The sequence below is a fragment of the Bacillus rossius genome, chromosome 3 (assembly GCF_032445375.1).
Source record: "Bacillus rossius redtenbacheri isolate Brsri chromosome 3, Brsri_v3, whole genome shotgun sequence".
In the NCBI taxonomy this organism is placed as follows: Eukaryota; Metazoa; Arthropoda; class Insecta; order Phasmatodea; family Bacillidae; genus Bacillus; species Bacillus rossius.
In genome coordinates this window covers 37,452,024-37,478,656 of record NC_086332.1, presented here as the reverse complement: position 1 = coordinate 37,478,656, position 26,633 = coordinate 37,452,024, and the positions used below count along the sequence as shown (strand labels likewise).

The 26,633-nt window shown below is 38.8% G+C and overlaps 1 protein-coding gene across 1 annotated transcript in view; it reads right to left on the bottom strand.

Annotated features, from left to right (window-relative positions):
- Positions 1-26,633, bottom strand: part of LOC134531271 (paired mesoderm homeobox protein 2-like) — a 73,527-nt gene that overhangs the window by 566 nt on the left and 46,328 nt on the right. Inside the window, exons 3-5 of the mRNA XM_063366963.1 lie at positions 26,507-26,593; positions 26,182-26,432; positions 6,865-6,955 (exon numbers count right to left, since the gene is read on the bottom strand). Coding sequence (XP_063223033.1) covers positions 6,865-6,955; positions 26,182-26,432; positions 26,507-26,593 — 429 coding nt within the window. The remainder of the gene's footprint in view (positions 1-6,864; positions 6,956-26,181; positions 26,433-26,506; positions 26,594-26,633) is intronic.

Genomic DNA, 26,633 nt, shown 5'->3' with positions numbered 1-26,633 from the left:
TAACAGTTTAATTTAGACTATTTAGAACAAATCATACATCAAATTAAGTTAAACTAAACTAGTTTTTCTTAAAAATGTCCAATATGTGCACCTTTAGTTATACGGCACACATATAACTGTAAGTCCAAATTATTCTTCCCACACTTTTGTTAACACGTCCGGAGTAATGGAAGCAATAGCCTCTTCAATTCTGTGTCTCAACTCTGGCAAATCATTAGGTAGCGGCGGAACATAGACACGATCTTTTATAAAGCCCCAAACATCGCATAGCGTTATATCAGGTGATGGTGGAGTTCAGTGAATAAGAGCTCTGTCGTCTCGACCATTATGACCAATCCAACGGTCAGGGACTTCGACGTCCAACCACTCTCGTACAAAGAGAATCAAATGGGCAGGGCTGAAATAACATATTCACTCTCAGCAAATTGCAGAACACAAAACGCTTTACTCTCAGGAGGCGCCACTTTGCGTAGGTGACTCTGCAAGCGAAAAAAAAAAACCGAACTCGCGTATGCGCTTATCTAAAACTATTTGAGTTACTCTTTAATTGTGACCTCGATCTAAAACTCTACAACGCTTACAGTTGATACTATTAAAATTTATAACCGGGACATTATTTTATGGACATACATATGTACTGTACTTCAGTGATTTGGATTGCGTGATGTTTATGCCTTCCTAACCTTTCTGTGTTGAGCTTACCTACAAATCTGCACCAAAAACTGTCACAAACTCCATAAAGTTCAAAAGGCATTCAAAACTCTGTACCGCAGCATTTTTCAAAAATGAACATGCTAAGTGTAGTCCAAAATATTGGCAGTAATTTTTTTTAGGTTAATTAAAAATTATAATCTTTTTGAATTGAAACTTCTTTGCTTATGGGGCTACCATTTTTGAGCTTTACGAGAATTCCGATCGCATGAGAGGAATAGTTAGGTAGGTGGTGGGGAAACCGGTAAAGGAAGAGAGTGCGTCAGCAGTGACGCCACTCCAACGCATGCGCTAGTGGTCGAATTGAAAGATGGCAAATGGGGGAAGGGGGGTGAGGTGGAATAGGTACGTAGCGTTGCATGCTATATGTATGCTAGTTGTAACGGCCGGAGGGGGAGACGGCAGGGGAGAGGTAGAGATGTCGCAGCAGTAATGTTACGGAATTCTCGTAACGCTGCTTGTGTTTGTCTACTCCTCAGTTTTAGTAACTTTCTTTTATTTAATTTAAAGTATCTATAATTTGTTTATTCGTATGGAAAAGAGTTATTTATTTGTGCAATTAACTTTACAAGTATCATTCATTTTTATGCGAATAGTGTGATTGAAAATGTAAATATACTATTATCCCTCTCTATACCTAATAAACCAGAAGTTTTACTTCTGTTGAAATTTCACTCCACGCACACACTTCACACACATAAATATAAATACATATAACACAAAACATCATAAAACGTATAACAACATCTTTAACCTCGATTCATTAATAATAGGTTTTTAGTGTATATGTAGAATAAAGTACCCGACTGGGTGCCGTTTTGTGTTATTTTTATCACTGTTTTACGACCAAGATCTCAAGATAAGCCTTTAGTGCCTATAAAACCAGCTATTTAAAAAAAATATTATGGCCTGTTACATTTAATGAGATAATAGTTTTTTTATTATGTTATTATTAGACATCATTTTTATTTAATAATATCTCGTGGAAAAAACTTACTAGAGAAGACCTAATTACTGCAGAAGGGTGCGCAATGTTTATCCGCATGAAGATGAAGAGAATACAAACAAAGCATTGTGGAAATACGGAACAATCTTGTGCCTCGAATTGGAATCGTATCGCGGTCGTGGCCGCTGTGTTTATTGTGGAGGCAATAGCAGGTTGGTTATGTTTTATCGCCTCAGCCGTGTATAAACTGAGAAAGGTCACGTAATGTTTACCATTGATTTTTTAGCCAGTCTTACATGTGTAGCAGTTTGGCTAGTCTCAGTTGCCTGGGTTCTTTGTTTGCTTCAACCAAGCGCGAAAGTAATTTGTTTTCAACGTGAGTTTTAGACGCCTTCACATAGCCCATGAAAAAAAATTTAAAATATTTATTTTATTATCTGCTTCGAGTGAAGGCTAGTAGCGCTGAGCTAGTCAAATGGGAATGGAACGGACGTCTTGGACATATGCATCATGGACTTCGAATACGTAATGCGTGTAGCCTGAGTACAGGCGCTCAGTAAACATCTCCGTACTCGAGTCGAAAATTTATAGATACCGTTTATGGGGAGGAAAAAGGGGCGTCTCTTTTTGGTTTATTTAATGAAACATAGGTCAGCAATCATAGAAAAAAATTACAAAATTACGAATGTCAATTGGTTTTATTTCCATTAGGCGAATTTATTTGCAGAGCGGTTAAAGAAACTGGTGTAGCGTTACGGAAAGTACTCGGAAATGAATGGCGATTAGGTGAAAATGTAAAGTAGGTCTGTAGTAAAATAAAACTGCCAGTAAAACCTTTGTCTTACGAGTTTATTTATTTTTTTAATGTCCAAACGGAGCTTACTCTACTAATAGCCCTCGTACACAATCACGCAAAGTTAAATAATAAAAAATAAAAAAATGTTTGCAATCGTTTGTATCGTTGCATCAACTGCGGATTGTGTTCGGTCAAGACTATTAACTGGCGTGAAATATTGCCGTCACGCAGTTTTCGCTGTGAGAGTATGAACAGTGACGTCATAAATGACGCGGACAAAGTGACGCAGTCGGCGTGGTTGGAGAAGTGCTGGGGCAAGGACACGTCCAACAGCGTATTCGAGGAGATGTCAGGAGACTGAAACCAAGATGGCCGGTTCTGAGGCTCGGTCAATCGGTCAATCGGCGCGCACTCTATGGTCAGCTCTGGGTTACGCCCGCCGCGCACGATTGTGAGCTGCCTTTAACGGCCCGTTCATGCTGCTTCATCGCAGGAAGAAGTGAAACAGTCAGGGATATAAACACGTAGCGTATTATTCCGAAAGCATTCTATTTCGGACTTGTCTAGGTTTAATGCAGACCGTTCTTTGGTGTCGCTCTATCATGTCGTCATTTTATTTGATTTTATTCCTGTAAATTTTTCACAGTAGTTCTCTTGCATTTCTTGACTCTTCACGAATATTTTTTCTAGATATTTTCCAAGTGTTATCTAATATCGGTGAAGAAACATCCAAGTGTTCATAGCTACAATCACTTGTATGACACTTCACAGCTATCAATTAACTTTAGAAAATATCTGGTGCGGCAATTCACGACTATACAAATATGTAAGTATCTACTTAAATAACCCTTAAGACAAAGCAATGTCATACAAATTTAATATCCAACCGAGCGTTAAAATATTCATATCATTTTTTAATATTATTTTGAAAAAAAATGTTTGTATCACCCAGTAGTATTTATTAGGTATGTTTAATAGCGATACTAGTTTTAAAATGTTGAAATTGATTTTCTTATGAAAGTTTATTGGTATTCATTGCAAATAAGAAGAGTCATTTGGGTGAAATTGATGAAGAAATTATTTTGCAGGTGTTGAAAACTAGATCTGTATGATCTAATATATTTTCAGTTGGAACAAGTGTAGCCTACACATAATAGGTATGTTTCAGAGTGAGGGATAGCATTAAAACGATTTTAACAAACATGATTTTGTATTGTTGAATAATGAAAATTTTCCTTCATTAAAGCAGAGATTAAATATAAACATATTTTAAAATCTCATTTAAAAGTGCAAAATTAGGAGATTATTACAGTTGGTGTTCTCAGAAATTAGTAACATGCTAAATTCAATGATTTTACAAAAAAAAATTATTTGAAGTATCTAGTTACCATAAAATTAAGGTATTGAATTTATATATTACTCGTTAACGATGACAAGTTTTGTAAATCTAATGACAGAGAGTTGTAATAGACAAAAAAATAATGCTTTGGCACTCCCTTAATTACCAAACCGAAATAATGCGAGAGGATGTATTAGTCTATGTAATGAAACAAAAATAATTAAAAATTTCTCTGTCTCCTTCCTTCCAGTCAATAAAGTCTGTGACATGTTAACTTGTCTAAAAAAATTTAGTTATAAAAACTAGTGGTACCTATTTCTCAACTGTCTCTTGCAAATCGACCCATAATGTTTGTTTACGAACTCCGACAGCCAAAAGAAGTTGTTGACAAAATATACCGGTGACAGAACAACAGTGCCGGAAGGATATGTTGACCACCGTTGCTGCTTTCGAGAGCTGTCGAATCTGAGACAAGCCTACACGGCACGCGGGTGCCAGAAACCTCCCTCGACGACGCGAAGTGGGTCTGGGTTCGCCAAGGAAAATTAAGAGGGTGGGTGGGGTGATACGCGGCACTAGCGTGTCGCTGTCGCGAGTGCATGTCGCGCGACAATTGACAGTAGAGAACCCTTTCCCCCCCCCCAACCCCACCCCCTCACCACAACCGCCTTTTCAACCCCTTCTACACGAGAGATCGATGGCAAAATACTTTCATTTCCGTAATTGGCCGTCTCGGTTTCCGAACAGATGCGGAGCGCGCGATTACCCGCGGGCCCGTCCACTGTCGTTAATTACTCGCGCCACGCCGTGTTTCGACCGCCAGGGGGAGGGGGGGGACCCTCTGACGCAACCCAGTATTTTGCATCCCCACCACTACCTAGGCACCCTTTAAAAAAATAATTCCTCCTCCCTATCCCCCCTCCAAACCACACACACACACACACGTCCCGGATTTTTTTTTTTTACCAAACGGCTTATCAGTTCCGAACACGACACGGGAAAACTTCTGCTTCGACGGCATTCAACGCTACACAATCCCCTTTTACCGCTGTTTTCCAATCTGCCCCAGCCCTTCTCGTCGTTTCTATTCGCTCCCCCGTCCCTCCCTTCCCCCCCACCAGCAAACCCCCCTCCACTTTGTGTGACGCAAGCGAGTGGCAATCGGCTGTCACGCCGCCGGCGAAGAGCCGTGGTCGGGCCTCGCCTCTCGAGCGTCGCTGTGTTCGCTGTGCGGTGCTCCGCAACTAGTCTCGGAATGCACCTTTCCTCGCCCGGCTTCAGTCGGGGCGCGTAAAACCCATAGCTAAGGCTAGGGAAAACCGAAACTGTGAAATGACAAAACATCATTATGTATTTGCGGCAACAAAAATTACACACTGAGGCCCTAACGCCCACTACACTCCTATGAATTCCACTAACCGAAAAAAAAAAAAAATCTTTGCTACTCCAGACTCTTTTATTATTGTAAATCAGTATACTGTGATAGAGCATCAAAACTTACCGCAGGGAAGTTCATTTAATGTGATGAAATTAAAGATATTTTTATTTCTTCGTTTTAAATTGATACTCAAATATATGTTACACATCGGTGGCAGGATTTTTTTTTTTTTTTTTTTTTTTTTTTTACTCTTGTGTGGTCTGAGTTTTGATCGTTTTATTTTTTGAGAAAACACACCACCGTTGCAATTTATTTGGAATTTTAAAAGGTGCGAAAATAACTGGCAACGCGTTCTTAAAAGTGTGTGTGTATATATGTATCTGTACCTCGGAGGCATAATAAATTATGTCATAAAAAAAACTTTTTTTCAAGAAAGCAATTTTAAGTATTTAAATTAGTTCTTCCCTTAACTCAACTTATTCTATCCAAAATATGTAAATTCTTGACATATTGTCGCTCTTAATGTTGTATGTAAACAAAGAATAGTCAAAAGATGGTCAATTTTATGGTAAAGTGCATTTTGCCCAAAAGTGTATTTTGTGGTTTATGCCACCGAGATACACACACATAAGTTCAACTGTGCAATTTCGCTTGACTGTGCGAAGTTTTGCATTATCGCAGCGAGGACCGGTGCCACCCCTCGCCCCCTCCGGCCCGTGGGGGCTTAACGACAATACTCTATGGTCAGCGAGTCGGCCAAGCATGCCCTACGTCCTCTGCTGTATTGGCGCATATCATCGTGCTAAATAATTTAAAAAAAAAGTATCTAGTACCTAGGATTTGGATGGTTGTCGTTCCTGGGGTGTGAGGGTTGTTTGCGAACGATTCAATATAGAATGCACTTTCTCAAAAAAAAGAAGGCTTCCTCGAAGTACCAGACACGTGTTTTCTGTGATAATTTCACAGTGTTTGAGAATGGATTAAAAAAGGGGACCACCTCCGTGGGTCGTCGCTGACGACGCGACGGCTAAAGTTGGGTATCCACATATTGCAAACGTCCGTAACGTAGCCCCTTTGCTTAACCGACATGCGCACGTGTGGACGGGAATAGTTACAGCGCTGCGTGACAAAACTTGACACGAAGATACGCAACGGGCTCGATCAGTAATGTGTCGGTCTTTCGCCGTCACTTCAAAGGAAGTCACGGCCTGAAGAAACAACCAGTGTGGACGGGTGGCGAGTCATTCTTCTTCATTTTCCAGCCCAATTGAACAAACACAGAAGATAAAATCGAATTCCATTGGATGCATAAAGTTATTGTACAGTCTACTCGCTGCCTGAAACTTCGAATCAGCCAAAAAAAAAAAAAAAAAAAAAACTCGGACCACCGTACTTCTGAATACTTTTGACATCCACCAAAGATGTGACTTTCTCATATTTCTTATTTTAAGCCTGAGGTATATAAATAACTAATGAACTGCCCTTCTGGTGTGCCAACGAGACGTAACATTTGTTTTTTGATACGGGTACGATGTGACGGATGAATTACACGTTGGGAATCCCAACATCTTTGCACCGTGACGTGTCGCAGGGTTATACGTAACGATGCCACGCGACGGATAAAATTGCAACATATGGAAACCCATCTTAAGAACTGCCGGCAGAGATTCAAAGTTGTTCGTCGGGCTACTCACCTGACTGCTCTGCGTGGATGAAGCCGGAACTCTCTCTGCCCATGGCTTTCTCGCGCTTCCGCCACTTGGCGCGTCGGTTCTGGAACCACACCTGCAAAAAGGGAACGAACCTTCGCGGTCGGCGCCATAGAGCAAGGAGGGAGATAGGTACAGACGCATACACTATACACTAATAACGTACAGATCCATACCAACAACAGAGGCGAGAGTGTGAGAAATAACCTAGCGGCAAGAGGTGCGACTACAAATATGTTATACGACACATGTTATAATTACATATAATATTATTGTGTTTCAAACATTATTAACTTTTTAACTTTAAGAATTTGAGGTTTATACCTCCCATAAATCTGCATCCATATTAAAAAAAAAGTTTATAACCAAAAGAAAAGAAAGTTATTTTTGTTGTCATAACACATGTATTAAACAGATACATTATCATACTGGGCATAGCGTCTGCCACCTATCGGACTGACGTGAAAACAACGGCAGGTTTAAAAATAATAATAATAATTCTTGCAGCTGTCCGGTATTAGTCTCTAGTGTATTTGGTATATATGTGCGACTCTTACAGTAGAAACTGAAAAAAATGTTTTTCTCCACATGTGACGCTATCTGTTGGGTGGGCTCATAACTACTAGCAAATACAAAGTTTTAGGTTTATAATGTTAATTTAACTACTTGACGGCTAGCCAAATTGCCTAGTAACAGAGGCGAGAAATACTTAATGCTGTTTTGTAATAAAAAAAAAACATGTGATTACGAGATGAAATATTTCTGGTACGCCTCAACACAAAATATGTAGCAGCAAAAAAAATTATTTTTCACTGATTTGTTTGCCTGCTTATGCATTACTGCTTAAAATAAATGTCGAGGTTCTGTAGTTGTATTGTCTGTTTGTTTTCGCTCGGTGATTCGCCACCGTATTGTCACCAATGGCGACAGCGTCTCTTCTCAGTAGTTCCCCGAAACAAGATACGTCACGTTTCGCTAGAAAGCACTTCTCCGAAATTAAAAAAAAAAATCTATAAAAAATCATTTCCTCGTTTGATTGTCCATGGTTGCCATGACAACGAGGACGTGCAAAGAGTAGCTAGTCCAAAAAAAATTCTGTGCCTATAATCATTTACCAGGTTCCAATTCGGGATTCAATATGCCCCCGCGTTCCTTTTAACAATGTCGCACACACTCGCGTGGGTGTAGCGGAGAAAATAACAATGGTAGTAGAAAGGAGGGGGGAGTTGTCTGTGGAACGATGGCAGGAATCAAGAGAGGCGACATACAATTCAGAGCTCAGACAATTTATATCTATCTCCCTCGCGAAATGTCAGGAAATTCTGTTTGCTCTCTTTTTTTTTTTCGAGAGAGAGAGAGAGAGAGAGAAAGAGAGCAGGTGAAAATACGTTATTATTATTATTATTACTCCGCGTACCCAGTGTAGGGAATACAACACAGACGTCACATCTTCTCTTCGATTTAATGATGTCAAATGACACACGTTTCTCGTGACTTCGGAAGACCATCTTCCTAATTTTTTTTTTGTCGTTGTTGTTGAAAGAACATTTTTCTTCCAAAGGGAATGTTTTTATTGTCGTTTCTCGCGCGCTGGTGCTGAGAATCGCACAATGGCTGCCACGAGCCTCGGAATGTAATCCCATAAACAGGACGTTATGTTCCTGGCAAGCCAGTAACAAGCTTCCTAACGAGAGATTACTGTCCCCTCCCCTTTTTTTTTTGTGGAAATGTATGCCCTCGCAGGCTTTTTTTCCCTTCTTTTAAGGCTTTGCGCAGATATAAAAGGGAAGAAATTCCTTGAAAATACACTGATCCTAAACTCAAACTAATCTTTTAAAAATACTTTGCTTGATCTGAGAAATACACACACATTTTTTTTCTTCTTTTTCTCTCTTATTTATTCTATTCATAATGTCGCTCAGGTACGTAATAAAGATACATATTACCAGACACAATCGTGAAATCTTGAGTTGTATTTCAAGTTTTACATCATCATTGTTTATTTCCTTCCTGTCTTCTTTGCTAATTTATTTTGTCCCTATTTTTCACTTTGATCTCCACTGTTTGGGTCGATACTATAGTGTTGTTACGTTGCGATTCAGTTGACGCGGATAAACTCTCGTAATCTCTGTTTAATGCGGCCACAGTGGTTCAATGTGGCTGAGTGGTTACATCACTTGTCTCCCCAGCGAAAATTTCTCAAGTTGGATTTGTGGCGGACGTTGCCATGGTCCGATGTATTTCCTTAGGACACTCTCTTCTCCGTCCCCCGTGATTCGTTCCGTCTATGCTCCATTATCAACTCAAATGGTCTCGAAACCTGTTGAATTTTTCGGCCCCCCAATTTCGGGATTAGACACGATATTTTTGTATGATTTTATTTACTGTGAATGTAACTGGTTCTAGTGGTTATATGTATATTTGTTTCTGCCTTGATATCGATTGCTAATTGCTTGTCTAATCTCTAGGTCTGAGCCTTAGTTTTAGTCATTAGGTTTTTTTTTTAAATTTCTATAGTGTTGACTGCGAAAATTAAATTTTAATTCATGTGCCAGTAATTCAACACGAATGATGTTATGCTTTGAATGAAATAAATGTGTAATCTGAGTTGTCATAATGCGTACTTTCCGGGTTGAAGTCATTCCATTAGCATATCATCGCCGTTTTATTTCCCTCCCTGCGAGGGGCGTAATGCGGCGACGCGAGACCCCGCGCCAGGCGCGATAAGGCTCAGTAAGGTGATTACCGGCAGTTCATTACAATCAGCACATCGCTTGATTGCGCGGTCGACGCGCGGATGTGTGCGTCCTCAGCCGGTCAGCGCGCGCCTCTCTCTCCCCACAACCCCCCCCCCCCCTCTCCCGAGCCGTGCGACTCGGGCGCCACCCGAGGTTATTACTGCTGCTGATTATTGTGCGCCTTGTTTGCCGACGCGCTTTGATTGGCGCGCGTCGCGACCAACCACGGCGGAGTCGCCGCCACCGCGCTCCGTGATCCCAGTCTGTGTGTGTCTGCGGCTGTCTGTTCCCGGTGCATCGCGCGCTGCTGGCGCCTTTAGGGGCCTGTGTACTTGGCTCTCTCTCTCTCTCTCTCTCTCTGGTCGGCTGTGGACGTGCCAACTACGAGATCTGAGCGGCGCATTACGTGGCGGAGAAAAGAATATGAAAGGTGCCCTTAGAATTATTCTGTCAACACGGGTTTAAAGCCATCTTCACTCTCCTGAAAATACAGTTTAATAACTAAATACGGAAGCATAACTACTCCCCCCCCCCCCCCAAACCCAATTATCAAACGCTTTCCGTAAACAGACAACACAGACGTCAGTTTTCAAATGGCGCGGATTTTATCTGAAGCTCTGCAGATCGAACATAACGGAGTAAAGCTGATGGCGGTGCTATGTCCGCCGAGTAGGTATAGGCATGCTATAGAATCACAATAGCACAATGCGACAGCAAAATGGCGCATCGTTGTGAACGATTATAGATAAAATAATGTTCTTAGCCATTCAGTACGCGACAAACATGTTTACAGAATGTTTACAGAGACATTTTTTTTAACAACATGTTTAAAAAGAAATATGTTTCATTCAAATTAAAAAAAAATCATTTGTAAAAAAAATATCATTTTGCGCAAAACACATTTCGATATTTCACGGATACATTCTGTGCACACAACGTTAAAAAAATGTCAGCTAGTCTTTCAGTACTTGTCAGTAAGGTGTAGCTAAACATACCTATAACTTTGGTAATGAGCAAAGTCATGTGTTCTCACGATGTTCATGTTGCAAAAAACATATAATACGAAACTCGGACAAGTAATATAACGTATAATAATTTAAAATAATACATAGCGTCATATATGTACATAATGATAAATAATATATTTGCTTTTCAAGAAACAAAATTTCTGAACGCGAATCACACATTTAGTTTCTGCGCTCGCCACTAGAATTCACTGCCTGAATCATAAACGTTGCTTGCCACCAACTATTAGAAACGGCTCCGAGAAAAGCGAAATGACTTGAAAAAATTCCTAAATCCCAGTTTTGGACCTAATGTTTGACAATAAATGTTTATTCAATTACTCATTTGGTTAAAATTCACTAAATCTTTAATATTATAAAGTTTTGGCACACGTTAGAAGTTATACTTCTATGACATTACTAAAATATTAACTTTAAACATTATAATACTAGAATTAAAACACTAAGTATATGTATATTAATTTTGCTTAAATTACCGAAATTAGCATGTACATTTTTCCTGTAAAGAAGACGTAATCTTATTGAGCTGATTCAACATTCTTATATTTTAATATCTTATTAAAAAAAATACTTCAATGATATGTCTTGAGGTCAGTAAACGCATGCTCTACAGCTGTGCTACTAGGCCTAATGGAATATAAAAGGAGAGTGTGTATTCTCATTATTATACTGCCAGTTTCTTAAGTATTTTAAAAATTCTAATTACTTTTGACTATGAGCATTTTAGTTTACCAAATATATTCCAGGGTAGTTTCAATATCATAAAGTTTCATTTGGCACACCAATACGTTTGGCATGTCCCCTAATATTTATGAAAGTGACCACATACGAGTTTATGTTGCTACAGGGGGGTCCGCCATCTTTGTGACACATTAACGTTCATCGACTTCCGTTCCGTTTTTACGAATTTACTCCTACCAAATGCCGTATACCGAGAACTAAATATATATGAATAATATTAGTATTACCAGTGCACCAAGCTAACCATCTTCCTCGCGACGCAATGGAAATAGAAAATGTTTTTAATCGAAAAGCCCTTGGCACCCACAAATTTCTCGAGTGGACGCCATAGATGCGTTGAACGTGATTACTAGAGACCGGAAAAATTCGCGAGTTCATTTCGCGATAGGCTAAAATACAAATAGTTATACCTCAATGCAGCCTCTGTTATTGGCTCACAACACACCTAGATGACTGTGGGTCAATGAGAAACACCCAACCAAAGCTGTATCGAATCACATGCTGCTACGTTGGGACGTCTCACAATACAGCAGCCAATGAGTGGGTCACATTTGACCCTAGTGTAAGTAGAACTATGGAGTTCATCCTACAGGTCATTGAACCTGCGAATTTTTCCGGTCCCAAGTGATTACTTATATACATGTTTCATTCACGTGGCGTCTAGCGCGTCACGCTATTATGATTTCAGCTTTATGAAGAAGGTATTCATAAAAACCTGAGGCAACGACCGCGAAAGCCTTCGATCATTATTTCGGATTCTATGTTTTTTTTAAACATGTTAAATATGTCGCTGGAGGAATGGAGATGGTTTTCGGCTGAATACAAGAATTTTTGGAAATTTTCGTTAAGTTTACAACGTGATTTCTATGAGTTAGAGTTCAAATTAACTAAACTCAGAAGCTTACCCGTATATATTCTTACGAGCCTACTAGGGACCGCAACCGCGAGGCGAAACAGCAGATCTGGCCCGGAGGTCCCCGGACGGGGCGTAACGCATACCTCGTTGGATTACAAGGGTCGTTGCCACCTCCTCCCCCTTCTCCACGCGTTACCTTATTCCTCGACTCTTTGCTATCGACCCTGCAGCCGCCCGGGGGAATTCTGGGCGCTCCCGGAGGCCACAAGCGTGGAGTGGCGTGACTGAGACGTCACTGTTCCGGGAGTTTCGGGTGTCTGGTCGACCCTCATGACGCGACACGTCATAATGTTTATGCGAGACCATTCCAGAATAATGGTCTATGGCATTGGGTGTAAAAGCGGCGATGGGTACCCCAGGACTGTGCGTGTGCAACGGACGACTGTGCTTGTGACAGAGTTGCGCGGTAAGAGGCGAGCGGTACGCAGAGCCACTGTCGAGCCGTGCTCCAGTGGGGGGTGTCAACTGTGGACTGAACCAAATATTGATTAATTAGTGAACACACATTTCGAGTCTTGTTTATGAGTAGTTTAATTAAGAGTGTACATATAAGTTACAAATAAAACTGGATTTAATTAATTGGGATGTCGTTTACGAACCTGTTTTCCCGCTCGTAAAAAAATATGTACCTACCTATACACACACGTAAATTTTGTCTTTATAATTAGTAACCACTGTTCCTAGTAAATATAAAATGAAAACTTTTAACACTGTAGTAAATAAATTTTCTCAGACTCTTTGGAAATATATTCCGTTGTTAATCTAAATACGATAATAAACTTATCTACCTCAAATTTTCGCTCGTTAGTGAGATAAAATGACTCTATACAAGTATACAAATTTAAATTTACGGTACATTTCTGTAGGATATGAAACAAAGGCTTATCAGAAAACGCAAATCTTCAAACTTCACAATTAAAGTTAAAGTGGAGAAATTGCATAAATACAGAATCACCAAGGTCGTGAAATTCACTAAAATAATTAGTGGGGAAAAAAATTAATGAAAATATTGACAACTTAGCAGATGATATATGAAGTGCTGTGCGATTCACTCACGGAAATTATACGTACAATTTGACTTAAACTGTTTTGCAGTCAAATCTTTCCCATTTTGGAGCAGATACCACTATCTCACATTAAGAGTTCACTATGGTGGAAGCTGGTGCCTTTATTTTACTATCTTTGGTAGTATATTTAATATATTATATTGTTTCTGTGTTTTAAAAATGTAACATTATATAAAAACTAGAAAAATGTTGCGTGTACTACGTACGCGCGTTTGAAGTTATACTTACTTGAATGCAAATAATTAATAGAAATAAAATAATAAAAGGACTGTAGTGATATTATATAATACAAATGGTAAAGTACAAATTAAATAAAATTATTTTTAACAAATACTCAATATTCAATATTAACAAAACACGATGTATTTTTATTCTAATTTATTAATTATATTAAATAATAAGTTGTAATTTATAATGCAAATAAATTATACATTCGTGAACATAACCTCACAAACACTCCCTAGAATACGGCAGGAGACTACTAAAACTTCTAAACTTCTACAGACACTCCTTGCCAGCGACAATGGAAAATTCAACTTTATATCCCAGTCCATGTATTGGTCTTTGGACAGACAAGACCGTTAGGACCCCACCTACCGCGGCATACATACTGTGTGCAGAGCTTCATAAAAAACACGTGATTTGAAAACTCCTCAATATATCTGTCGGATCAGTTTACAACAAAGCATTTAAGAATACAATGAGGGCGGATGATTAATTTTTCCGTGTTTCGTTTAAAAGCTGTTTTTTATTAGAGCGTGACAACGACTAAAACCCTTGTTTTCAGAATAATTATTGGGGATGTAATCTTGAAAGCACCCAAGACCTTGTATTTCACCTGTAACTTCATTCCTATGCACGAAGACTGCGCCAGTTCACAGCCTTGAGTAAGGGTGATATCGCGCGAGAACTATGCTAAGTATAAACAATATTTAGATCCTTTTTTAGCTATGTAAACTAGACCAATTTTTAATACTTTAAAAAGATTTACGATATTTCACAATATTCTAAAAAATAAATTCTTAACAATAATTTTTGATGTTATACTTCTTCAGGCGCGTTATAAAAAAATCAATAGAGTGAATTTGAACAATGCGCACGCAAATGCAACAAAAATTGAATGGGTAAAAAAAGGTTACATTTAAAATAGAAATTATATGAATGCTTTAAATTGTAGATATACTTTAGTGACTGATATTGAATCCTAGTCTATATAATTAAAAAAAAACATATATTTAATGAGAATATTAGTGAAATGAATAGTGTTTATAAACTTTTCAAGTGTATTTTCAGTTGTATTTATATAAGGGAGGTCTTGATCCCGTATGTATTATTTATTTGCATTGAAAATTATAAATTATTACATTAATAATTAATAACTAATTAAAATAAATAAATTAGGAAAATCATTTGTCCTACTTAATGATTATTATTATTAATTAAATATTTTCTCTTTTACCTTACTAAATTAAATAATTTATTTTATACTCTTGCTAATATTAGTATTGAATAATAAGTATTCATTTGAATTTTTTAATTTGATTAATTTATACTTTACAACCGTAATTATATTATTTTCAATTAATTGCATGCAAAATTAAAGTTAGTTTTTTATTACGCCAAGTAGGTACACGCACCCATTTTTTTTATAACTGTGTCCATTCAGTGTATTTATCCTCGACTTGGAAAGAGATTCAACTAACGTTTGTTTTAGTCCAGAAGTCTACAAGGTTTCGTGAGTTCATTCTCAAACGACGGCGAAAAGGCACGTCGCACAGTTGCAAAGCCCCGCCATCTGTGGACTGTATTGCAAAGTAATACCTTTCACGGTGATAAACTTTCCTTTCAGAGCGGACGTCTGACTCCGAGTCGGGACAAAGACCCTTTCACTTCAGACCTTCCAACTGGATAAAGATCAAAATTAATTAACGCTGTGCTGAAATTTTACAGTTAAATATTTAACGCTAAGTGCATAATTCGCTCAGCAATCATATTCACAAGAATTCTAATTAGTCAAACGTTGGATGGATTTTTAGAAGGGGAGGGAGGAAATAATAAGAAGAAGACGTTTAGTTTGAAGATTCAGGAAGGGTATTTTATCACAAGGAAGGGTGTTTTATCATCTGTACAGAATTTCAAAATGCATACACTCCAAGTTATTAACATTAATGACAGTTTAGTACAAATTTGGATAGCTTCTTTTCTTCTTTTCCTGTGATTTGTGGTTTTAACAAAAGGTTTTTCGTTCCTATTGTGTTACAAGAGTACGCAATCTTGGAAAAACAACTTACGAATTATATCATTGAGGCGAAAATTAATTTTATAGTATTATAATAATAAGTATCAACATCTGAATTTTTTTTATCCTATCACATTTGATTTCAAGTAAAAACATTTATTCTATAAAGCAAGTATAGAATTTCTGTATTTTTGTCAGATTCGTTGATCTCTAGAGCGCTGCCAATATTCCAGGGGTAAAGAAAAAGTTATTATCTCCGTAACAAGTCAACTATCACGTCGCATAATGCCTTTGGTCTAGGGCCACGCCCATTATCTCCTCCTTCCAACCGGCCCGACCGAGTGCACAATGGCCTTCTGAATTGCATCTTAATTGAAACCAATTTCGCTAATTAATCTGCACAAATGAGAAAATTGCGGGGCGCAAATTCCACCCCCCTCCACCCTTCTGCCCTCTCCACCAACCCAAACCCCCTTTTTAGCGAGTCGCGCAGCTAGGGGCTGCGGCCCTCGATCATTTAGTGTTTTGTTCGCGGTAATTGCGACTATTGTTGGCAATCCACAATGGCGCGGGTAATCGGATGTCCAATAGTGGGTCGACACCCCCCTGGATACGGCTTGGAAACGGCCCCGCAACACCCGCGCAGCGCTCAACCTGACGGCGAGAGCTGGGCCGCACACCCGGTGCGCGCTCAACCTGAGTCCCGGCAGCAAACTGTCCTCCCAGGACTCCGAAAACGAGACAAACCCAATGACTACCCCCCGTGTAACAAATGAAGCCGTTTTAATTATTCATTAAAAAAAATTGATTAACTAAAATTTTTTGTAATTTTTTTTATATATACCTAAAGAATTGAATTACATTTTTAAAACAAAAACTTATTCTTAGTGGCAAACATAATAGTTGTTTTAAGGACATCCACGTGTGTTTTTTTAGGACAGTTCAATTAATTTGAAGGCACCGCGAAATATTTGGTCCTGTAAAGTGTCACAAAGTATTTTGTGGATACAAAAAAAAAACACTCAACAGCTCAATACGTGAAGCGTGTTTGCCATTTCTTCTGTGACTATATTTCTAACCGGAATTCCAACTCTCCTATTTTATTTCAATTTGTTCCCTTCCAGAGTAAATACATTTTACTTGTTCTGATTTCCGTCACTTAATTGATGTCCAGTTTGAGTTTCACCACAACGAAACTTCAATAAACCAATGTTCATTACGAATATTTTTAAGAAACGAACTTTAATTTGATTTCATATAAATTTAGGGTTGAAGATTCCAGTATAAAATATTCAACGTGGTGCATCATTTCTATACTTAATTATCGCGCGTAAAATCGCATGATTGCAAATTAAAAGTATTTCAGAGGCGCGTTGTCTACGCAGAAAAAGATATGTGAAGTTGTTAACCTATTTGCTTGCACTGTATGGAAATTTTACCATAAAAATACCGGCGTGGTAAGTGACGTGGGCATTTAATTATTTCTTTTAAAAATGTAGAAAATATACCTAGATTCATAAGCTTATAGATTAAAAAGATTTTAATGGACATACGCCATTGTTGGTTTGAAATGTATGTCAGATAAAACCTCAAGAATTAATAAGAAAGAGGAATACACAAACACACAGAGAACAAGCCAAAATCAGCACATAAACAGCACAGAGAGAATTCCGTGGTAGGAAATTGTCGGGAAAAAATATCACAGCACAGTATCAAAACAGACGAACCCAACGATGATACATTTAGTTCTTGCATAGCCTGGCCAGCACTAAACCCCTAGGTATATTCACTATACGTGAAACAAAACGTTAATAAAACTGTTTTAAAAATCATAATTACCGTTTTATAGCCAAATAGTAAGTTATTTTTCTCAATACACTTAGTATTATGACATTTTAAAATGCATACAAAATTCCAAATTTTTTAATATCTAATTATTAGATATTTATTTCCTTTTCATTAATTTTGTAAATATATACACAGTCTCACTAATTTGGAAAATTTGCACTAACGAAAGCAAGCCTGTGCGTGATTGCTGCTAGTCTATTCATGCTAAGTGCGGTATATTTAGTATACTATCCACATCAATGCCGTCCCGCTAGTACAAGCCTAACTTTAAAACATCCCTGTTGGCACAGTCTACAGGTGTAGGTGGATTTCGAGGTACTTTTTTTTCTGGAAATATTGTGGAATTTCTGGAATAGTTTAAAAACTCAATTTAATGACATCCTATAGCCTATGTTCTCTGAAATTCCAAAATGATCAATAAAACATTTTATCATATTCCATGCTGTGAAAATGTCTTGAATGAGTTTAATTAAATGCATCCAGCATTGAATACCTTACAACAATTTTTGTATTATGCCTACTAAAGTAGTTATGAATTTTCTTTCATCTTGAAACACAATTTTAAGTAATACAAAAGTTTTATACAGTATTTATAAAGTTTAAAATGAATAAGAACGGATTTGATAGCGTTTATGATGCAGTAATGGTTCGTCTTATAAAAAAATGGTTCAGACAGAAATTTAAGATAATTTTTTGGAAGATTTGCATTTGATTGTTATAGATTTTATAGTTTAAGAGAGTTATAATTTTTATAAACCTTTATTTCAGCCTTAGCAGCAATGGTTTGTTAAATCAAAAATCGTTTCTGACAAAAGTTTGAGAAAATATTTAAAGGGTTTTGACACCATTTTAACGGATTTGATAGTGTACTTACTAAGGGAGTTATTAATTTTTTGTCCTTCAACTCCTGTTATTGTCCACCCCTTGCCTAATTGTTGATCGTACAGAACAATTTTATAGAAGTTAAGTCGTAGATAATATTTTTAAAATTTCACAATCAATAAGAACGGATTTAATATCGTAACTATGAAATTCTTTAAAATGTTACCCCTGTCTTTTTCAAACCCTTGCACCAATGGTTCGTCTTATCGAAAATTGTTTCGGACAAAATTTTTATATAAATATTAATATATTTACAAACAATTTCAACGAATTCGATAATGTGCCTACTAAGGGGGTTATGAATTTCTTTGTCCTCTAACCCTTGTTTATTCCACCACTGCAGTTACATTTGGTCATAAAAAAATTATTTAGACAAATGTTTTTTTTTACTCCTACGAGTTAAAAAGGTTTTTAAAAAACCTTCCCCTTTTTCTACCCCTTTGGTCAGATTTTGCCCATTAACGAACTCGACCGAGATTTTCTACAGGCATTACTATAAATGTTTTTGTATCAGCTTGGAAGAGATTTTTACTTTTGATTTAATGATGGTTTTGGGGTCTACGGACCATGAAAAGAAAAACTACATAAAAAATTTCCGGAAGTCGCACCATGGTAACGGCTACACTAGGTAGTCCTTCTTGGAAATCTACCTACAATAAATTGTCAACGCACGAACGCTCGGGACTGCTGATGACAATGATCCGAAATCATCGCGGAGAACAGCTGGCGATACCCCGGGCGAGTCGTCCGGCCGATCATTGTTGCAGGCTGGGGCCGCCGCCGTGGTTGTGGAGGGGGGGGGGGGGGTGCGCCTCCCCCGACTGGCGGGGATTAAGGGCCGGCGCTAATGCCCGGCTAATTCGCGCAGGTACGCGGCCAGAGACCGGGGCCCCGTCCAGAGCGACGCCGGGGGACAGGGGAGGGTGTAATTGGCAGGAGATGGAGATGAAGAACCGCGGCCAAATTGGCCAAGAGGGAGGAAATGAGAAGAAAGAGGCCGGCGAGGGCGACGGGAAGCTGCAAGGGGGGGGGGGGTTTGGGAAGGAAGGGTAGGGAGGGGTAGGAAGCTCGGCTCCCAGAGGGTCGACGGTGGGGGGAGGGTGTAATGCGGCTCCTGCGACGGATAATGGCCCTAGTTAGCCGGCGGGACACGTAATATTCTGTAACGAGAGGGCATTACGAGGGCTCGGCGGATCCTCCGCAGCTGGTGGGAGAGCCACCGCCCACAGTCCATTCCACTGGCTTGCGGAAGGAGGGGAGGGTGTTCACAGAGGCATCAGCTTTTCGCCGAAAAACTATTTTTTTTTATATGAGTCACATACGTATTTAAATGACCACTCCTCGACTCAAAGCTAGCTGACCTCTCCGACAGTAAAGAACACCTAGTTACAAAAATCTTACGGTGCAGTTGACTGTTGTTTTACAAACACTAAAGAAATTGACGTGTTAACTTACCTGGCTCAAAGCTAGTTGAACACTTTAGCAAACAAGAACAGTAATCTTACGTCAAGACATCTAGTTGCAAATGAGTAACTTTTAGACGACCACGACTAGAAGCAGGCTCTAACCACTTGTACAGTACGTGTTTAACTGGGGCTTGAAACATCCGAGCATCACTGAAGAACTAAATTAATTTTGGTTTCACATTCTCGATCCCTCCTGTCTGTTGCACTTCATCTTGAATATGGCGTTGTGCTACCACTGTCTTTTCTAGCATGTTTTCAACCAATAGTGACTTATTAATTGAAAAACCCCCTTCCACAGTTGCATTACCATGGGAGAGCACAAGACATATCTTAATAACTTCCCACAGGTTTTTGTACACTTCACTTCCTCTCATGAAGTTTCCATAGGTACTATCGAGTCTTGCCTCCTCATTATTTTTGCAGTGTTCTTGAAACATTTCACTAAGTACAGTTTTCTTCATATCACACAAGTTACAGTATTTTTTTTAGCCTTTTCTGCAACTTCATCATCTATTTTGTTTGAAGCAAGTAGCTCATCTAAAAGAAAAGAAAACCTTTTCTGACCAAGTGAAGTTGAGTGTTGAATAATCGAGGGATCTAGAGAAGACAATTCTCTAACTGCTTTGTACTTCAAAGGACATCTTTCTTGATGTTTGGCAGTCATGGCTGTCAACATACCCCGACATTCATGCATAAACTCAAGCTTTTCTCTTTCCGTTACAGAGGTTGATACTTCTGCAAGAAAGCGTTTTGCTGCAAATCCAACATCAACTGTATTGCTTAGGATCAAATTGTCTGATTTTTTTACATCAATAGAGAGCAGTTTTGTACTAGTACACTTCATCACGTCAGGCTTTACACAGCGGTTCATAATTTCTCTCAGAAGTTTCTGCACTGCTTCAAAAATAAATGGACTCATGGATTTTGAAATTTGAAACTTCTTAAGAAAAGGCTCACACTCATCTGAAATTGTCTTGCAGAATGCCAATTTACACTTTGCAAATGGATCACGAACGGCTTCAAAGATTTTTGCAACTTTTGTCTTCGGAAGCTTGGCTACATTAACAAATTTTGCAATGTGATCCCATATCTCTTACGCTCTTTTAAGGCACTTGGCATTGTCTAGCCATCGTACATTACAGAACTTCAAAGGAAATATTGTGCATTCTGTCAGCTCTGTAAATAATGCTCGTCGAGCTGGAGAATCATGGAAAAGAAAATATAAGTGTAGCAACAAGGTACTAATGTCCCATCCAACAGATTCAATGCCAGTTTTCAAAGCACCATGAACCACATGCAAACTACACGTTCCCAGATTCTGTAATGTGAAAGTTTCATTGCTTGTGGTGGATCTGATGTGTTCTTGGAGACATTTGAAAAATTTCAAATTGACGTTGGGGCCATCCATAGACACCTGTATTATTTTGGAAGGTGACAGAGGAGCAATTCCATCCAAAAAATTCCTAAGCAAATGTTCAGCTGTGCTTCTATAAAGAAACACACTGTTCAAGTATCTGGTAATAACCATTTGCTTTTCTTCATCCCAAAACCTAATTACTATGTCCATTTGTCCTCGCTGAATTACTTTGTTCAATGCTTCATCAAAACATAATACAAAATTGTCGCACAACTTCAGGCGATCTAGCATATTCTGCTGGAAGTACGGTGCTAGCCCGTAAACAAGAACATAGGCAACTTTATCTCCTCCTAAAGTAAATGCATTGGCAACTGCACTATCGGGAAACATCATTTTAAATACAGGTCTTATGTTACTGCAATAATTAAAAGACATTTTCTTGCACACAACCTGCAGACTCCAAATAATCTCTGCTTTCATTGCATCTTATTTTAAAACATAACTGTTGAGATTTCTTTGAGGCACTACATTCTGTAGACTAGTGACCATGTTTATCTGAACCTGAGTGCATTGTGACGCGAAGACACTATTTGAGGAAGAAGAATCACTACTCTGTCCCTTGTCTAGGTTAACGCCTGAAATCCCCGTTGATCCAGAACAACTTGCAATATTACCTGGCGTCTTTATGAAAAAAGAAGACAAAGAAGTCTGACTTGTTGCACCTCCCACCATTTTCAAATGGGTTGGTCCATTCCCATGAGAAACTAATGCTTGCTTTCCCATATTGCTCAAGTTCAGTCTTTTTACACACAATACAAAATGCTTGAGTATTATGCCCATCTACAGGACGCACCCATGCTGAAAAATCTGGAAACAGAGCTGGGTTCAGCCACAGCTGATTAAATACAGTTTTTTTTGTCAGACATAATGCACTGTAACAGTCTTTACATAATCAACCTGGAACAAAACAAAGTAGTTGGATGGTTACACACAAAAGCTTACTACTCCACATGCAACAAACAGGTAGCCTTCTTTTCACAGGCAAGAGAGCTACAACCACAACCCGAACAGTTCCGAAGTTTACCAAAGTGAAAGGTTAAGTTAGGTTCGCGTTATTTAACATCCTATATCACCGTAAAATATATAAATCCTTGAAATATGGTGTTTTTCAAGGGTGATCGTTCCATGTAGTGAAAGGAACACGTCCGCGTAGCAAATACAGTTTCTCACTCCTTGGCAAAAGTTGGCAACAGATACTACACGCCACTCTGTTTGGTACCAGTGATTTTGGGCTTTGTTTTTGTTTACCTTGACGTAAATTTTCGTGCTTTATTGACACGTTCTACAGATAATTTATTCACGTTTATGATTACTTTTCACGATATTCGTGCAATGGCGAGTGGTCGTGAAAGAAACGCTGTTAACAGTTAGGCAAAAATTGAATAACTTATTTTGAGTTAGTTTGACAACCGCGTTGGATCGCGTGTGGCCTTAGCCAAGGCATTAAGAATTTCTCATGTCTACATTAAACACAATTGTTCATAATCGAGCGTCCATCGAAAATGCCGCAGAACAATGTGGACCAATGGCAAAAAAATTTAAAAATATCAAGTTGTTAATGTTAGGCCTATAACATATTTTTACTTAAGTTTTAGGGTTGCCATTAAATACTAAAGTTTATTGCAAACAAAAATAATGTAGTTATTGTTGTAAAATTTTATTACATCAAAATTTTACTTTCCCCTCAATTACACTTTCCTCCGAATTACACCTTTTTCAGTTTTCCCCTTGAAAAGTGTAATTCAGGGGTTCCACTGTATTTTGAAACTAACTAGTAAGTGTTTTGGCAAAACACTACAAATGGTAAATACAGCATAATACTTAATATATCTCAAAACTTAAGACATACAAGCCGAGTTAGTGAACTTCTTTACTACTTTCACATCTTCATTCACTACTGCATGCAGAAGACTGCAGTAACCTTCAAAAGATACAGTGAGCGGAACAGAATTTATTGCAACTAGAGATGATGTATGTACATAGCTAATAGCCAGACCTATGATGTTTTTTGATTATATATATTTCTTTCAGAGTTATTTTTCGAATTTTTACTTTCCACTTCATTTCACTAACTTTATAGCTATCTACCTGACTTTCCCTGACTTTCCCTGACTATCCCTGACATTCCAGATTGTAGGAACCCTGTTTTGTTTTATCTTTCAGGCACATTTCGCAACGGACGAACGGTGGCTTTACTTCGGGCCTGCGAAATAAAAGTTAGGATAAAGTGTTCTTGAGACACATGAGACTACATTCCGTTCATCTTGTTTTTTTAGATTTCTGTGTTTTTCTATGTCAACATGAAAATTAACTGATACCTGGGAGTAGAGATCTAGTATAATATTACGTACCATAAAAATCAAATGGTGAAAACAAATATTTGTGGAAACATTAAAAGTGGTGCATTAAAATTTTTATATTACAGTTTTTTTGAAATACGTTCTATATATCACTAGCTGATGCACTCGTGGTTATCTATGAAAGACAACAGATGTAACACACTCACACTGCTCTCTATGCATGAATAGGTCGAAATATCCATAGGGCTGTTACAGTGACTCCCATGTACCTATGTCAACTATTAGAAACCTTTTTATTTGTAAACATTTTAGATCTTGGTATACGGCATTCGGTTGGAGCAAATTCATAAAAACGGAACGGAAGTCGATGAACGGAAATTGTTCACAAAGATGGCGGACCCACGTGTCGCCACATAAACCAGTATATGGTCACTTTCGCAAACATTAGGGAACACGACAAACGTATTGGTGTGCCAAATGGAACTTTATGATAGTGAGACTACCATGGAATATATTTGGTAAGCTAAAATAGTCACAGTAAAATGGAATTACACGTTTTAAAATACTTAAGAAAACACGCATTAGAATAGTGATAATACATATTCTCCTATATTCCGAATAGTCTTAGTAGTCCAGTCAACGAAGGTCAAAAAAGGGAAATAATTCATGTAGTCACAAATTTTTGTAAAGTGGTAGGGGGGAGCCATGAACCACATTACTAAAAATCCTGACCATTGGTTGTGGAGCATTCAAATTTAATTTATTCACGTTTTTCTTGAATAAAACGAAAATAATGACCGCTTACGAAATCGTGTTCTTGTGCAGAATTAAACTTTACTACAAAAATGTCCAACTAAGATTTTTCTATAATGCATAATTTTTTAATGCAGGGGATTTAAATATAAAGATTATTATAAATAGTGTCTGAATGGTATGAAATTAATGTTAAATGGTCTCTCTCTCTCTCTCTCTCTCTGTCCCAAAAGTAGGCCACCTAAGTGCTATGTAACTTCAGAACTTTTAATATCGGACAAGCAGTGCATTACAGCAGATTACTGTTCTCGACTTAAACATTATCAATCCCATTCCAGCCGACATATTTACACCCACTTTGCAATACAAGCTGTGGGTGTGTTTGTTTTAAGTGGCTCCACTCACTGCAGTCCATTTCAAAACTGCCTGAACTTCCTGAATGGAGGGGATTTATGCAGTTTTTCAGTAACATAGTTAATGGCGGAAGAAGTTCATTAACTTTCCTATCATTTATTAATGAACCATCAAGTGACTACAACACGGTGTACACAGCCTTACAAGATGCTTCCAACGATAGCCAGCAGCAAGGTGCCACAATTTGGTGTTACTTTCGACCAACCATTGTAGATACATAAAGTTGTGAGAAATATAGCCTGAGATTATTTCCATGAGTCTGGGAGGATTTCATACACTCATACCTTTCATGAACGGCAGTGTCTGGACTGAAAGAAGGTGTTACGTTGCAAGGCCCTGCCCTTCCAAGCTTTCAAAAGTATTTCTTAAAAGAATAACTATGTATTATATTCTGTCGTTCAGAAGGGATCAGATGGTAATAGTTACCTAGGTTCCTGTTTTTAATTAATTTTATTATTGATAATATTCTTGTGATTAAGTTTAATGATTTTGCATTTCATTTTGAAAAGCCTCCTGAGTTTAATTTTATTGGCTTACACTTTGCTGGTTTGGGTATTAATTGTGGAAGTATGAATTTCAGTATTTTATCGAATTTCGGTGTTTTATTTCATTTAAATGTTCTTTTTACAATAGTAATTTCAACATGTGTTTAATAGGGGATGTAAGACAATTGATAATTGTCTGTAGAACGAAAAACAGACGTGCGGTGACACAGCGACACGATAGTTTATCGTATCTTATGTAAGAGAGACAGACGTTAGCCCAGACCGTGGGAATATTTGACTCGGGGAATCTCTATATTCAGTATTAAATTAAAAAGAGACAGAAGGCAGATGGCTGTCGATTACAAGATAACAATTGCTAGCGCGGGCATGCCTTATTGCAGTCTAATGAGCGATCAGATTATTTCAAGCAAAATACATTCCCCTACTGATTAACAGTATTTATTGATCTGATAAAAAAAAAAGTGAGAAAAAAAATTTAACCTCGTTAACGAGAAAAAAAACACTCTGACACGAAATTCAACGTAGAATTCATTAAAATAATGCCGAGCGTGATAAAAAAAATACGCAAATTGTGTTTCCAACGAAATTTCTGGACTAGAATCACACTTAGTTTCCTCACCCTCTGCTAGAATTCGTTGCCGGAGCAGCTACGTCGGCTATTGAATGATTTGATTGGCAGACCGAGATTTTCGAAACTATGTGACAATACGACTCCGATAAAGCTGAAAAAGACTTGAAAAAGATACTAAACCCTGGCTTTGGATCTGATTTTCGACAAGAAATGTTATTAAAATCTGCCCATATTGAATCATTAAACATGTAGGCTACTTTAATTTTCCCCGTGGCTTTGTGAACTTTGGTTCGCGCCAAAGTAACAGATGGCAGCACCGTTCCATTCACGGGATCACTGCCGCCAAGAGCAAAGAGCAAGTACGTCACACAATGTGACGCGAAAGACTGTCGTGGAGCGACGGGCAGGGCGGGACCCACCTGCACGCGCGCCTCGCTCAGGTCCAGCCGCATGGCCAGCTCCTCGCGCGTGAACACGTCCGGGTACTGCGTCTTCTCGAAGGCGCGCTCCAGCTGGTGCAGCTGGTACGTGGTGAAGGTGGTGCGGCTGCGGCGCACCTTGCGCGGCTTGCTGCCGGCGTCGTCGCCGCGTGCATCGTCGGCGTCCGCGTCCGCCGCGTCCAGGTCGCCCGACGTCGTGGAGCCGCTCTCGGCGCGGCCGCACTCGGCGTCTGCAACACCCAGCCGCGCCTTAGCCCACCACCTCCCTCCCGGCCGCGCATTTCCAAACCCTAGGCTGACTCGCCGACGCGTGCCTCATCGGCATCCGCGTCCGCCGCGTCCAGGTCGCCTGACATCGTGGAGCCGTTTTCGGTGCGGCCGCACTCAGCGTCTGCAACACCCAGCCGCGCCTCTGCCGCCCACCTCCCTCC